The 16,100-nt window shown below is 36.5% G+C and overlaps 3 protein-coding genes across 4 annotated transcripts; 1 reads left to right on the top strand and 2 right to left on the bottom strand.

Moving 5' to 3' along the window:
• Positions 1 to 40: 40 nt before the first annotated feature.
• Positions 41 to 1,407, bottom strand: LOC131674119 (ankyrin repeat domain-containing protein 40-like). 2 transcript variants are annotated; one of them, XM_058952637.1, is made up of 3 exons: positions 1,060 to 1,189; positions 659 to 981; positions 41 to 581 (listed from the first exon to the last, which is right to left on the bottom strand). In XM_058952637.1, the coding sequence occupies exons 1-3, from the start codon at positions 1,071 to 1,073 to the stop codon at positions 223 to 225; spliced, it is 696 nt and encodes a 231-aa protein (XP_058808620.1). In that variant the 5' UTR covers positions 1,074 to 1,189; the 3' UTR covers positions 41 to 222. The 2 variants fall into 2 exon arrangements, with proteins under 2 accessions (XP_058808620.1, XP_058808619.1); XM_058952636.1 differs by having other exon boundaries at positions 46 to 581; positions 1,067 to 1,407.
• A 2,965-nt stretch (positions 1,408 to 4,372) lies between these two features.
• Positions 4,373 to 7,024, top strand: LOC131674118 (uncharacterized). Its single transcript, XM_058952635.1, has 5 exons — positions 4,373 to 4,772; positions 4,852 to 5,635; positions 5,701 to 6,329; positions 6,429 to 6,546; positions 6,630 to 7,024. Exons 1-5 carry the CDS (start codon positions 4,667 to 4,669, stop codon positions 6,883 to 6,885), a joined length of 1,893 nt encoding a protein of 630 aa, XP_058808618.1. The 5' UTR covers positions 4,373 to 4,666; the 3' UTR covers positions 6,886 to 7,024.
• Positions 7,025 to 7,070: 46 nt separating this feature from the next.
• On the bottom strand, positions 7,071 to 14,277 carry LOC131674116 (daxx-like protein). Its single transcript, XM_058952632.1, has 3 exons — positions 14,150 to 14,277; positions 8,782 to 11,675; positions 7,071 to 7,516 (listed from the first exon to the last, which is right to left on the bottom strand). Exons 1-3 carry the CDS (start codon positions 14,165 to 14,167, stop codon positions 7,354 to 7,356), a joined length of 3,075 nt encoding a protein of 1,024 aa, XP_058808615.1. The 5' UTR covers positions 14,168 to 14,277; the 3' UTR covers positions 7,071 to 7,353.
• Between the last annotated feature and the right edge of the window lie 1,823 nt (positions 14,278 to 16,100).

Genomic DNA, 16,100 nt, shown 5'->3' with positions numbered 1-16,100 from the left:
GTTAGATTCTTTTTTAAAAGTCAAAAGAACGTTTTGTTTTTTATAGTTCATGTAGATAAATGCGTCGTTTTTGTACAAATATTTAAATATTTAAATACATTATATAAACTTTTAAATAAAAAATGTAATTTTTATAAAACCTAGGCTAATCCAGTAGTTTAGACCAGTGTATTGATTAGTTAGATGCAATTAAATATTTATAAAAGTAACAGTAGATAAAATTTAATATAAAATCGTTTGATCCTTTTTGGATATACTTTGATAATTATTTGTTGGAGTTATGGGGACTGTACTACCATTAGCATATAGCATAGATTTATGTTGTACTTCATTCCCAATATTGAGCGATGAAATAAGAACTACTTCAATTTCTTGAAAATTAACCAATCTTTGTACATCTTTGTCTCGTCTAATTTTGGTATTAGGTAATTTTCGTAATTTCAATACTTGACTAGCGTCAACTCCTAGTTCATCACAACATACTTTGATTAAATTCTTATAAGTCAAAGAATTATGTGGAAGATCAACCTCTATATAATCTGGGTCATTTGAATTTGCTATTCGAACTTTTAGTACCAACTCTAAAAATAAAAAATAATGATATTATAATGAAAAAGAATGATTGTTTTATCAATAGCCAAACAGTTATAAGTATTACCTTCTTGGAATATATTAGAAGTAATATTGCTACTAATGTTTCCAGTATTGTTAATTTTTGTATGACGAAGGGAATGTAAGTTTAATTTGCTGCTCAGTGGAGCATTTTTAATATAATTAGGCACAAAACTGAGCGTTTCTACATCAGTAATTATTTTTGAGAAAGCTGGAGGAGTATCCAATAATTGTAAAATTCCTGGATTTGTACAAACTGATGCTGGAGTCTCACCTTTGTCAGATACAACATTTTTATCTGCTCCACTTTTCAATAATAAAGCTACAACATCAAGGTAATTCCTTTTACATGCCCAATGTAGCGGTGTCCTGTTATGAAATCATAAAAATTGTCACTTTAAAGACAATAGCGATTTAGTAATCTCTTTCCCACAATAAATATTCTACATTTTACCATCCATTTATAGCATGCCTCGTGTTAACATCAACTCCAAGATTTATTAACTCTTGAACTGCATCTGTATCACCGACACAAGCAGATTCTCTCAATTGTTCTTCCAATATTCTTCGATCATCCATCGTTATTTTATTTGAATTGTAACAAAACAAAACATTCGCGAGGTATGGACAGCTGATGAAGCTGTCAGTCTGCTCTCCTCTTGTAAACTGTTCAGTGCTGAGGCCGAATCGAATAGTTTGCTTCGAGATTGCTTCCTGACTTCCTTCAGGTCGTCCATTGTAGCTCTCACTTCGTGTACGAGATGTCCGTCGTGTTATAGAGTTGTAACGTCATCGGCAATATAATCGTATACTCGGTGACTAAATAAAAATGTAGGCTTTAATTATGTAGTTTTAAAAATATAAAATATTCAACTGCGTTAATCTTATACAGTACCGACTTGTTTAAAATCGTCATTCTATAAGTTTCAAAAATACGTGATGATTGTTATATGTAGCAAGCTTTGTAATAATTAATTATTTCTAGTTAAACATTGGGTGTTCGTTCGCGCACTATCATAATTAATTTTTATTTCAATAATAATCGATGTATCTAATGCTTACTAAAAATTTTATTTGTTCAGTAGTAAAATCTACGTTGTCAAAAACGTTCTTTTTTTATTTAAATATTGTTCAAATATATTGTCCTTATCAATTTCGCTCCATCATTAGAATGAAACTCCACCTGAGCGAAGCATTAACACTACAGCTGTTACCGATCAATTCATATACCAATTTTATTTACATAGATAAAAGAGAGAGATAGTATATTCCTTAATTAGTTATAGAAGTTAACGCATTTGAGTTAAGAGGTTTATAAGCAAGATGTACGACTGTATTGATCCGTTATGTATTCGATCAAAATAAATCTATTGTATTATGAATTCAAAAATAGTGTATCTTCTTTTATATTAATAGTATTCTTATTAATTTTTATACTAAACATTTCGGAAATCCTTTTTTATTAAAATTACTTTCTTTAATATTATTGCGCTATCCCAATGAAAAGTATGATTATAGGATTTTCTAAAATATGTTTTGGAACTGGTTGTAATTTATTATTATTGACATCTAAGAAATGGTGAATTTTTAATAACGCATGACTTCTTATGCTCATCAATACGTGGTTTTAATGACCTTTTACTTTTTCCAATATAGTCGCTATATTACAATCATTAGAGTTGAATTTTTAAATCACTCGCGTCTCATTCTATTTACAACTATTGTCTTTTCCTAATTTTATGATATTATCCAATTTTTTATATTCATTAAAGAAACACGTCGTATGTTATATTTTTTCAATGATTTCTTGCTATTACGATAACATTTTTCAACAAATGATAATGATATTGTGAAGATTGGAAGGCTGCATTTATGTGAAATTATATGTTGCGGTTTGTTTTTGAATTTATGATATTTTAATCTATTTTTAATACAAGTATCTTTCAATTCGGAAGGATAAGAATTATTACAAATATTTTTAGTTATGTCTAAATTGTATTGATGAAGAGATATATGAAATAGTAATATTGCCTTGTCAATTAAATTTGATACAATGTTTCTCTTTTACTATATAATTAGAGTTCAAATTTAATATTCTATTAGAGCAAATTTTTATGCGACACCAATGCGTAATAACTTTTATAATTTTTCTTAATAAGCGTTAAATCTAAAAAATTTGATAGTTATTGGTTTCCAACTTATATGAAAAAAGTAAATCTATATTATAACTATTAAATGTATCCAAAGTTTGTTGTAATTAAGAATTCTTTCTTGAGACACATAATTGTGTCATCTACACATTGCAAATAAAATAACGAAACACAGTCAAATTTTTCTTTTAATTGTTGCAGGCAAAATTCTTCTAAATCTGTCATTACCAAATCTGCATAAAATGGCAAAATTGATGAACCCAGAGGGCAATCAAAAATTTGTTTGTAAAACTTATTAAATTACGAAAAGATGTTATCAAAAAGGAATTTTACTAACTCTATTATATCTATATTTATGGAATTTTTGAATGTTTCATAATGAGACTATCTTTTGTGTAAATTGTTAATTACTAATTGGCATGAAACATGATTTTATCGAGAAATGACGTCTATAGATATTAATATATAATTTAAGGGTTATATACAAATACATTTGATACTTTTTTATTTTAATTGAAAACTATTATTAATGTGTAAATCCCGTTTTAGTAAAATAGTTGAGATTCTTGTGGAGCAATTTGGCGAGGAAATGTAACGATCAGCTATTTATGGAAGAAATAATGATTCTGTATGGCATACCTTATTTGTGGATTTTTGGTAACCCATGCGTTTTTGTTAAAATTGTATTGGTTTGAGTAAGACTATTTTTATGATATTTGTTAAACCTAAATATCCGTTCTCGTTTGAACGTGTTAATATACTATATACATTCTTTTGTAAAGAATTGAACGGATTTTTCAAGATACTTTTACATGTTTTTTTATCATTGTAATTATTCTTCATCTTTTTCTTATAATCCTTAATATCTATGCAAGCCATTGTAATAACTTTGTCAACACTAGTAAAAATTATATTTGTATGTTCCTTAAGAAAATTTTTTATAATATTTACTATATTGAGAAGTTTCATATCATGTTTGGAACGAAAATGGCCATTTCTATTTTGATTTTTGTGTTTTATAATATCTTCCGCAATAATCTCTCTCGCTTCATTCTTAAAAGAAAAGCTTATCCTACTTAAACTATTTTCTACTTTTTTAATTGTTGCAATTATATTGTGTTTTGATAACCCACTTTTTGGATCGAAATTGCGACTTGTAAAATGACATCTTTAACTTCTTGTAGAAGAGAAACATTAGTCAAATTAATTAACCAATTATTGATATTGTATTGTTTATCTTTGTTTTCTAAGACATGAGTTTTTGAAATCTGTTATTTCAATTGTCTTTTAGTTTACTATAAATCTTTTGAATTTTTGTTTCAGTGTATAATAATCTAAAATTTTTTACAATACTGTTGTCTATGGTTAACTTCTCCAAAAAAATTGTAAGAGCATTTAATATGTTTTTAATATGATAAATATGAGTGGTTAAATCTAAACAAATAGTTTTCACATTTCAATTTCAATTACATATTGTGTAGATCTATTCAATCAACTTGATCATTTAATATAGAATGAACGCGACGAACAGACCTTATACAAAGCGGGAGCCTGCAGAGCTGCCAGAGTGCACGGACGTCTGCAAAGCGAGCTATTCGATTCAGTTCAGCACTACCCAATAGTATACTGAATAGTCTTATAGTATACTGAAAATTGTTGCACAACGTGCAATAGACTGGCTATAACCTTAAACTCTATAGTAGTATTCATAAAAATAAGCATTTTTTAGAGTCGATTAAGACTTAATAATAAGAGAAAATTTATAAGAATTCAATCGTAAACAATGCATTATATTTACAATTTTTATTTTGTTTAAATCTGTAAGCCTGTCATTCGAAAATTGTAGTGTATATTTATTTAACAGAAATAAATATATTTTTTGTATATTTTATTAAATTTTTATAATGGCGAAATCGCTAATAAGATTGTGTGCATCTTTAAATACATTATCGAAAACACCCAAGTATTTTGGATCAATGAGATTATGTCACAGTGAAAACGAACACAAAGGTAATTAATAAAACAAAATAAACTAATTCAATGTAGGTATAACTAGAGTACTTTTATCAATGTTTCCATTATTTTGAAGAATTAACAGCTGTCAACAATCAAACTGCAAGTGAAGCTAAAAAATTGTTTGATTTATTCAATAGTGACAGAAATCCTATCAATCTAATCACTAATATAGAAGAGAACAAAGATAAAATAGACGGACGTCATGTCGTAGTAGCTTTAACTTCCATGTATAAATTTTATGAAATGAATAAGTATCCTCTAGAAAATGTGATATCTAGTCCACAGTTTACAAAAATATGTAATCATCTGAATCGACATATCAGGACTTTGGAAATGTCACATATAATTCAATCTCTGAAAATATTGAATCTTTTTAGAGTTAAAAGTTCAAACACTATAGTTCAAAATCTTCTGCAGTTGATAAGGACTTCTATAAATGATTTACATCCTAATGAAATATATTATTTGACATTTCTATTGAAACGCATGAATCCAACCCATTTGGGCAATGCTATATATACTGCATTGCCTGAGGTATTTGAAGCCAGGATTAAATCAAAACTTGATGTAGAAGATATAGTAGAGTTGAGTAATGCATTAAAGTTTGCGTCTGAGCATACTGAAGCCAAAGAATTAATTCAATTTCTTGTACAAAAGATTGATGAGTACAATGGACCAATTGATACAACAGTTTCAATAAAAATTTTTCGGTCAATTTGTAGAATCAATCAATTGACAAGCAGTTATCATAAAATCCTGTTTAAAATAAGAGATGTTTTATTACAGAATGTGGATAATCTCAATGAAGTTGAGGTAAAGCTCATTATATTAGAGATATGCACACAAGTATTAAAAGGGTATGTAGCATATTTTATACTATATTATTAAAATTATCATGAGATTTTTTAAATTTCACTTTCAGGTATGATGAATTTTACAACTCATTACTTCTAGATATGCTTATCAACCAAATTGTCAAAAATAATTATGGAATGGAGTATGGAATTCAAGTTCTTGGCAAAATTAATCGTTTAAATCATATCCATTTGCCTTTACTTCAATACTTGATATCTAAGATTCAAAACAATCCTTATATTTTTCTTAAGACTCCAAGAACTATGATAGTATTTTTACATGGGTTGGCTAATTCAAATTTTAAACCGTCTAATTGGGAAAGTTTAAGAGATATAATTTTCAAAAATTATGTAAGACTCCCTGATCATGTACCAATGGCTTACCTTGCATTACACATAGCTTCATTAGATGATTGTAATTTTGATATGATTAAACATATTTTCACAATGGATCAAAATCTTGATCGATTAAAATTTGATTATCACGAAACACTTTGTGAATTGTATCAAATTGTTAAAACCTTGTATCCAGAGTATACAGGACCTTGGCCTTCCGATGAGATATTAAATTCATTCAAAACTCTGCAATTTCAGTATGATCCAAAGAGTTATCCATTATTACCAGCATTAAATAAATTGTTGGAAGATCCCGTTTGTATAAAAACGAACGTTCTTACAAGTTTAGGACATCACATTGGTAAGAATTTTGAACATTCACATTATAATTATATATAATAAAATCTGTATCCACGTTATAATTTAAATATAATATATCGTATAATCAATATTGTCCTAGATCATTTAGTAGTTTTACAAGATGGTTCTCCCATTCCTATAGAATCCAACACTATGTCTGAAGATTCAAATTTCAGTTGTTTTGTTGAGGACCTCAATATTCCTAAAGACTGCTTAAAGTAAATAAATTCAGAATTATTATCCTAATTTGAATTTAATACGACATGGTAAAAAAATAAATATATAAATATTTTTGTTACAGAGTAGCTATTTGTTTAGTTCCCATGGAAATGTATGGTAGGAATATTTTACAGCCGAATGCAAAAATCCGTATGAAAGAAAAAACACTAAAAGCAATGTCATTCAAAGTAGTTTTTATAATGAAAAATACGTGGATATCGATGCCCGATATGGAAAGGATCCCGTACTTGCGACATATAATCGGCTTGAAGAAAAAAGAACCGAAAGACAAAAACACCGAAATCGACTTGGGTGAACTAATAAAAGTTAGTACGTGAAATATTTTCTAATATGTATATAATAGTGACATTGTTATATATTTTCAATTTGTTTTCTTCATTGATATCGTTTATGTAATAAATTGTATATGATATTATATAAGAAAAACTTACAATTAGTTTAATTTTTTTCGGAGGTCTGAAGGATTTTCAATAAAATTTCACATATTTTAAGTTTTTATACAAATATATAAAAAACTGTATTAAAAAAAAGGTATAAAAATCTTCATAATATATACACAATACAATAGTACGTCACTAAGATATCTACATTTGAGGCTTTTCTGTATAAAAAAACATTTCTTTTCTATAAAATAATATTATTAAGAGAAGACACGCAACTAAAGCTCTCGCTCTCTCATATCGAATCCTTCCTTGGAGTCGTTGGCACAATTAGAGAAGTAAAAAGCCGCGCTCCGCGCGAACAGTGTCAATATATTTGAGTGTGTTGTGGCAGTCCAATTAATCTCACTGGCTAATCACGTCGGCCATCGGATCTTCATTTACATCAGCGTTACTCTCAGCAGCGTCGACAAAAGCAGTCGACAGGTTACCCGCGAGTTTGTTCACTGTTTCCGACGATACGTCGTACATGAAAATCTCTTTCTCAGCGTCAGGGCTGTTGCTCGGTCTGCAAAATTTAATTATTAGTTTTGTAAATATATAAATTTTTATTATGTAGAATTTACAATTTTCAGTGAATTTTACGGTGTTTTGATGATAAAAAATTTAAGTCGTAGTGATTATACATGAAATGAGGAAAAAAGTCCCAAAATATTTACATTCCACAAAATATTTAGCATATTGCATAATAGCAATCTGCAACTAAATTTTCACAACTACGCGTTAGCTGAATATTCATAATCTTCCCATGCAGTTATTATCATAATCTCAACGATTTCATAAATATGTGCATTCAAAAACGTGCGCCGAGCGTAGCGGAGCGTATAACCATTAGGAAACATATCTTTGCACCGGTTACCAAAACGCTGTTAGTTTAATAATATCACGCCTAGCTTGTATTCGCCAACAAAGTTCTCATAAAGAGTGCAGCTCAAGCGCAACGCTCGCTCTGCTTTCATTGTTCGAGCTTGCGAAATTCGAAAAAAGATTGCGTGCTTTAGCTCGCACGCTTCATCTCATTATTCGGCTTGGCGATCGCGCTGAGATTAAACTCGACTACTCTGCTCGAGTTGCCGCCGCCGCTGCACAGCGAGGAAGCGTTAATTGGTGATCGCGTTGCGAGGTGGTATTTTGTCGCAATCGCGCAGTTGCCGGCACGTCGCGGAAAACGAGACTGAAAGACTGCGCAGAGAAGCGTGATGAATTTCAATTTACGACGGCCGCGACGTAATTAAGTACTTTTTTTGCGTTTAACGAACTGGGTCCGATAGATCAAGCGACGCGGAAAGAATTTGCGAGCGCGGCTTTAATGATGTACGCTTCTCGAGCGAAACGTGATTGGCCTGGGTTTATGCCGCGACTCGAGGCGAACACTGGTGATCAATCATCGTGTGTAGTTGCATGAGGAAATTAGTAGAAATTTTGTCGAGCGTACATACGCGTTGCGCGAACTCCACGTACGTAGCGAGTGCAGCTAGTTAGGATAAATAGACTCTGACGTTTCTAATTGACTTACTTCAGGAGGAAAAAATACACGAACTGATTATGTTATTTATCCTTTTTTAGATTGAAGTTTGGTAAAGTATATGTGTTTTAATGAACGCGTGCGATTAACTTGTATTTCAAGATTTTTTTAAATGCAAGTTGTCAACACGTGACTTTTGAAAAATTGAAAGAATAGCTTAAAATAATTGAATGGGATTGCGTGCAAAAATGACGCGTGTTCGAACGAAAAGAAAAAAAAATTATTAATCGACTAGTCAATATACTTACGTGGTAACAAGAAGGACAACACTTTGTCGTTGAGGTTCAGTTTGCCTTTCCTGATCCAACCACCGCTTGTAATTATCAGCCGAAGGTTTCTTCACTAACTGCTTAAGTGATTCTCCAGCAAGGAACTTGATCGCTTGCACATCATTGGCAATTTTACGATTATGCCTCGCATCTTGACCATCAGGTTGGAATCCATAATCAACAGGTGCCAACACGACCACTGATGAAATTGTTTTGCCAGCAAGTTCCGGCACACTTGGAATGGGGAATGAGGCACCACTAACTTTGAGCGGAAGATACCTGTTGTACTGTCCAGATTCATCATCACCTAATGCAACAGGATTCAATTGAGTTGCATTCTCCTTGATATGTCGATCGGCAACCGATTGTCCTTGAGTAGTGCTTGGATCGAATCTTACGACTTTCATTTCAACGCCACCAGGTCTTAACGTCACCTCCTCGAAAGAATTTTTACCCAAATGCGATGACGACGCGGCAACTTGAACTTCATCCTCGACAATTTTCGGTTTCTTAGCGACGACTTGCGGTACTGGTTCGCTTGCCGATGTGGCAGCAGCCCCACCAGCACCGTAGAAATTAGCCAGAGCTTCTGGTGGGAGATCACCGATGTTGATACCTCCAACCTTGTCGTAATCGAGAATTTGAATATCAGCGTTGCCGAGGATGCCAGAACTCAATAGTTGTTCACGAATGTCATCGGGTACTTCGTCCGGTAAGTTGGCAATGTTCTCTTTGATTTTAGATTGCTGTTTCGGCGACAGAGTTGTCGTTGGTTCCGGTGTAGTCGTTGTTAATACTGCTCTAGCTGGTGTGGTTAGAGTCGTAGGCTTCGGGGTCGACGAGTATCTGATGCTATTCGGCGTTGAAGCTGAGATTTTCTTGAAATCTTCGCCAGCCGTTTTAGTCAGCGGAGTCGCGAAGATCTTTTGGTTCGAGTCGACATTATTGGCTTGGTGGAATACTGGTCTTCCCCAGATAGATTGCTGTTGTAGCTGAGGATCTTGCTGTTGGTATTGAGGATTAGGACTCTGCTGCTGAGGAGGAGGAAGATTTTGCAGGAAAAACGATTGTTGATTCTTGAATATTTGCACTTGAGGTTTTGGGGTATTTATGGTAACTGTTGGTTTCTGTTGAAGTGGTAGCTTCTGTTGCAATAAATGCGACGGTGGCTGGGTTTGCTGGAATGACAACTGCGACTGTTGAATTAGATTCGATTGTACATTAGGTTGGTACGACAATTGTGATTGTTGCGCCAAGTTAGACTGTTGCTGAACTGGTCTGTTATACTGGTTGATATTCAATTTCAGACCTTGTTGTTGCTGTGGTTGCAACTGATTGATGTTCGGTTGTTGAGCAGGCACATTGAATTGATTATTGTTGAAAGTCGCCTCGGCGAACTGAGGATTTGGTGGGAATGGTCCCGGGAATTGTGGATTTTCCCTGATGGCATAGTGCTGTTCCAACTTTGGAATAGCTTTCAAGATTTCTCCGCCGTTATCTTTTTGTGGTAATTGTTGATGCGTTTGCAGCAGTGGCAATTGCTGTTGCGATTGTTGCGGTGGCAAAAACTTGAACGGTGGGTGCTGTTGTCGCTGTTGTTGTTGTTGCTGCTGTTGCAGCCTCAATTTTTGTTCCTGCTCTTGCTTACGTCTCTGCTCTAAAATTCTGAATTGCTCTTGCTGCCTCTTATAATCCTGTAATCTCTGTTGTTCGAAGTACTTTTGTTTTTCCTGCTCTCGCTGCTGCTTGAAAGGATCGAAGTTATTGAAGTTCGCTTGCTGCTGATTAGGCAATTGCTGATAGTTCTGCAGTTGAACATTCTGATGGGACAAGGTGGATACAGATCCTGGATGATTCACACTAATCCTGTGTGGTGGTACAAAGGAATTGAATTGCAACCTCTGCTGCAAATCCGGTAGGCCCTGAATAGTGATAGGTAACCTCTGGTGTGGCGGTCGATTTGGTGGGAATGAAATAGGAGGTTGATTCAAACGTTGATGGAATTGTGGTGCAAAGTTCGATGGTGGTGGTTGAGTTCCTAGAAGTTGTTGCTGCGTGAACGAGTTGACAATACGTTGGTGTCCGAATGCAGGTGTCACTCGTGGAGGTACCGGTTGAAACTGTGCGTATGGTCCATGTGGCCGTTTCGGCGATCCAGGTGGCGGATGAGCAGTAGGTTTTTCTACAATGGAATCGTCGGAATCGTCCTTGTCGCTTCTCTTGTTATGATTATTCGGTGGTATTTGTTCGGTACCAAAGGTCACCTTAATGCCACTGCTACCAGAATGATAATATTCACTATCGGGCTTGATAATTGCTCTAAGAGTGGTGGATAGATCGGGTGGCTGAGTGATCGTCTCGACAGGATACGGTGCTGCTTCGGGTTCAGCATCGTCGGGTCTTATTTCCTCGTGCTCCTCCACGGGATTTATCGCTGGAATCGGCGTATCGTAAACCACCCTTGGCTTGTCTTCGCCGTATTCCTGCTTCTTCTCGTACTTCACGTAGAACACTTGAATGGGCTCTTTCTTTTTCTTTGATACTGGTGGTAAGGTCGGAGGCACTGGAGTTGGCAAACTCTCGTTGGACTCCTTGATGATGATCTCGATGATAGGCTCTGGTTCCGTGGGGTAATAATTGTACGGTGATTCCTCGTAGAAAATCGGCTGCTCGTCACTCTTAGCTGCCAAGTTGTAGAGCGGATCACGCTGAGAGTACTGTGCTATTGGTTCCATTTGAACAGCGTATGGTGGTGGTCCAGTACGTCTTGGGGTGAATAATAGCTGCTGTGGTTCTCGCTTGTCGCGGCTCGTCTTCTTCTTCGCTTCGTCATCGGCAAGGACCGCGAGCGCCGCGATGCTCAGGATCAAGATCTAAGACAAAGCGAAAGTGACGATGTAGTGACTTCGCGTTTTTATTTGATGGCTGGCTGATGGGATTTTGTCGCCAGCCGTAATTAGTTCGAGAGACGAGTGCTGTAAGTGCTTTGTCATGCTTGTAATCGAATGATATTTAGGATGAAGTCCGTAAGTGTGCGTTCTTGCCGATAATTGCATTTTGCGCTTATTAAGGGTCAAACGAACTTTCAATGCCTCGGGCGTATGAAATTTATTGATCGTTATAATTTTGGACGTTAACGACGATTACGTAAATGGATGTCGATAGCGATCTTTACAGCTTAATACAAGAATTTTTAATTTTTCGAAAGTACACAACGATACTGAAAGCTCAATCTTTTTTCTTTTTATCCAATTATGGAAAATAACTATTGTTCGTTAGTGGGAAATGAAAGAAGTACGAATTTTTTGCTTGTCTTTTTTCTTAATTAGCCGTTGAATTATATAAGCGATGTAATTCACCACCACAACTATCTGCTGACAAATGTTCCAACGAAATATCCTTTAGTAATTTAGACTGTCCAACGCGCTTAATTTTCCCTCGTCAATGATAAGACTACGACGAACGGGGCGTCAGAAAAACAACACAACGTCGAGTGAAAATTACCAGCTTTAGAGCGAACGTTTAGAAAGCGAAGTAGTTCATCGTCCGAGCGAACGAGCGCGTGTGCAATTGTTCCATCGGCCACGCTTAGTATTCATTCCTCCTTGGGGGCATTTCGTAAACGTCTTCGTTATAAAGGCCGAGAAAAAAGAACGAGTCCAATGAAGATATCATATTTATTGCCAAGAGAGAGAGAGAGAGAGAGAGAGAGAGAGAGAGAGAGAGAGAGAGAGAACTAATGAACGGCGATCTTATGGAAAAACGTTAGGTCGTCTAACTGTAAAATCGATTTTAACGAAATCCTATTACACGAAAATACAAAATAATCTGCATAAAGTTGGGTACAATCGGTTTCTGGAAACGGAGACGCAGGTGCTCCCGCGCTGACACTTGTTCTTTCTCTCTTAACCGAGTGACCCGATTGTCGAACATCCTGTATGATTGGTATTCCCGATGAGACCGATCGACTCGTACGCGAATAAATTAGCGTCGACATTTCTCTCTTTACGCATTTTCCGGGTGTACGCGACGCGTATTGACATTCGTTAGGTAATCGCTTTCTTTTTCTTCTGCATTGTCCGAAGATTATTCTCTGTTCAACGCGCTAATGCTTAATCAAATCGTAATTGCGGACGCATAGCTCGAGACGACTGTAAATAGACGATGATTCGTTTTCAGTTCGTTAAAAGTTGCTTATACATATCTAGTATTAGTTGCGTAAACGCAATATGTTATTAAATAATTTCTGCTTGTACTTTATAGAGGAAAAGTTTACATAAGGAGGCAGCTGCCGGTTAATTGCTAGTCACTACTAGCTTTTAGAACTTGACGCGGATTATTTTTTTTTCTTGATTTATAACGTATTAAGTGGATAATTGCTTTCTGTCGGTTAATGCGTCGATCAAGAGGGAGGAAAATCTTTACGAGTTTATATAAATATAGGAAATTTATTTATGGTCAGTCATTGGAAAAATTGCATACGGGTGATATACGTCGTCTCAATAAATAGCTGTAGCAGAAACATTGCTGGTATATTTTTTAATGTTATTTAAAATTTTATAGCAGCAAGTTAAAAAGCATTAGGTTTCTAATGACGTATGTTCAAGCTTTTTTTGGCGCGAGACACTTATCTGATGTGACAATTATTAAGACTTTTTTTGTTTTCAACGTAGAAAGTCCACAAATCAAGCGATCAACGCTCTAATGAGATTTTACAAATATAAATGCGCAATTAATTATCACCTTTAGAATGTTCTAGCAATAGAGTTAAATATTTCCATGCTTTTCTTGCAAGATTTTTATCTTCAAAAAATTTCTTAATACTTAATTAATATTCGTCAAAATATGTATATTATTCAGTCATCAATCACACGTGAATTTCCAAATTTAACTGATCACGTCGGTAGTCGATTGAATTTCAGCAGTTCTTGATAAACGATGCCAATAACGGTAAATCAATCAACTTCCAAACTTGAAGCTTTTATGTTTCATTATTTTCGCCGATAGCCATGAAAAGAAATTTGTACAGCGTATCGTCAAATCTTTACACACATAAAACACATGTTGCGAAGCTATAAATCTAAAACAACGTGCAAAAATAAGATTTCAATCACAAGTCTTAAAAAAATGGTGTTCGAGGCATAAAACGGAGAACCTTAGCGTATACATCACCGCGAGGAATCACCAACGGTAAAATTGTATCGGGAGCGTTCGTGAAAAAACAGCGAGAATACGAGGCGCATAATAACGATTTTTACCTTTTAAACAAGAGCGCTCTTTTTCAAAAAGGAGTAAAAAAAAAAAAAATTGAGAGTATGCCTGGGATGTCAGTCGGTTAAAAAATTACCAGTTGCAGGAAGCGCATGCTTGCTTGAATTTTCTCCCGCTACACGGGGAAGACGAGATGCATAAAAAGAGGCCTCCCTCTCCTACAGCCGTTGAAGAACACGATGAACACTTGGAAACAACATCAACAACAACAACAAAAATAAATAAATAAACGACGCTCCCGCGAAGCCGCTGACACGTACAAAAGTGTTCACGCACGTTGACGCATCTTCAGGCGGCGGCGCGCGGCTACCTCGCACTGCAAGATAGAGAAGGGAACTGAGCAATTCAACAGTCGCCGCGCGCTCGCCGCCGCTGTTGCTGCTTCTTCCCACCAAAGCAGCGACAACCATGCGCATACACACACTCCGGGTGTGCGAGAGAGAGAGAGAGGAAGCCGATCTGCTTCCTAGGCCCCCTTTCTCTGACCGGCGAATAGAGGAGAGAAATTTTTATGGGATGTGATTGATCGCCGCGCGAGAGACGGAGACGCGGCCGAACGGAGCTTCGAACGTTTCAACGGGTTTTTCGATGTCCGCTCGCGAGCGTTATTTGCGGCTTTTGGCGTCCTGCCTGGAAAATACTCGCGCGGCTATATACGTATATACACCGGCGACAGCCTCGCTCGTGCCGTCCTTTGATATCCTCCTCGGCAATTAAGATGCTCGTACTTTTTTCCCCGCTCGCGTTGGATTGGCCGAAAGCTAAGCATTCGCCGGCAATCGTAAGAATTTCACTCCAACAATCTTTCGTGAAAAGAAGAGGCTTTGGCTGACACAATGGCCGAGGAAAGATTTGTTGTTTCTTCGTATTCTTGTTTCTTTTTTATGGATATTCCCAGCAGATAAAAACAAATTACGAACCTTAACGAGACGCACATCATACCGCGCTAACTTTCTCCCTCGGCGTACGTACAAAAAAAAAGTAATAACGAAAACAAATTTTTTCTGTGTTTGGCGTACGGACGATCCACGTGAAATTCCATGAAACATATACACCTTCTCTCGTCTCAAAGAGGAAGTCTCATTAATTAATTAGGAATTTTAAACGCGCCGCCGTACGCGCGTTTTCTCATCGCGCATACACATGGCCAAGAGGGATATATCGCATGGCCCGAGGCGCCTTCGCGGGTCCGGAGTCGCGGAGAATAGACTTTCCTCGATTATTTTTCGTCGATGGGATCTCGCGCGGCGCTCCTTTACGATAGGAATACGCAATGAAATTAGCGGCGACATCGTCTCGCGGAGAGATACGTACCCTCGCGCCTCGTCCGTTCGATGCAGCCTCACCGCCCCGGTGCAAGCCTTTACGATGAAAACGTCGCGGCCGAACGGAGCCCGGAAAAATTTCCGCTTTTCGGGAAGTCCCGTTGCGTCGATTATCTATGTTCGCGCCCGAGCGAGCATTCGGGGGACTGCGCGCAAATCGTAAATTTTCTTGCAGATCCTCCGTTCGCCTTGCCGCGCTCGCGTTTATCCGCGAAAAAAAGGATTCGAGTCGGCATTGTGCTCGACGTTCCCAGACGGCGAAGCTCTCTTCGCGGTTCCTTAGCGCTGCATATCAATCTCTTCTCGCCTCTCCTTCCGGGATACACAACGCGCGCGCGTTGTGTTGTCCCTCTCTTCTTCATTTTTGCTTCGTTTTGTTTTGGGAAACGTCGATGCGTAAGAGATTAGGTAATGCGCGAAATCAAAAGACAGCCAGGCAGAGCGGGACAATAAAGTGAAACGTTAAGATAGCCATCTCCGTTTGCGCCAAGAGGGGCAAATCCAAAAGGCTTTTACGAGATATTCAAACGCATGGGCATTGTGCGCTGTGTTCAACACGATGTCTCTCTCTCTCTCTCTCTCTCTTGCTCGCGCGCGCGGCTGCTTTTCTCGGCTGATTTATAGCTCGACCATTGATACGTCTCGTTAATGGCCAAGCAAACGAGATTATGAAGACTTTCGCGAAGGCGACGAACGAGAGTG

Source organism: Phymastichus coffea, unplaced genomic scaffold (genome assembly GCF_024137745.1).
Source record: "Phymastichus coffea isolate CEN01 unplaced genomic scaffold, Cenicafe_Pcof_1.1 PCOF00212, whole genome shotgun sequence".
NCBI lineage: Eukaryota > Metazoa > Arthropoda > Insecta > Hymenoptera > Eulophidae > Phymastichus > Phymastichus coffea.
This window is presented reverse-complemented; position numbering and strand designations above follow the sequence as displayed.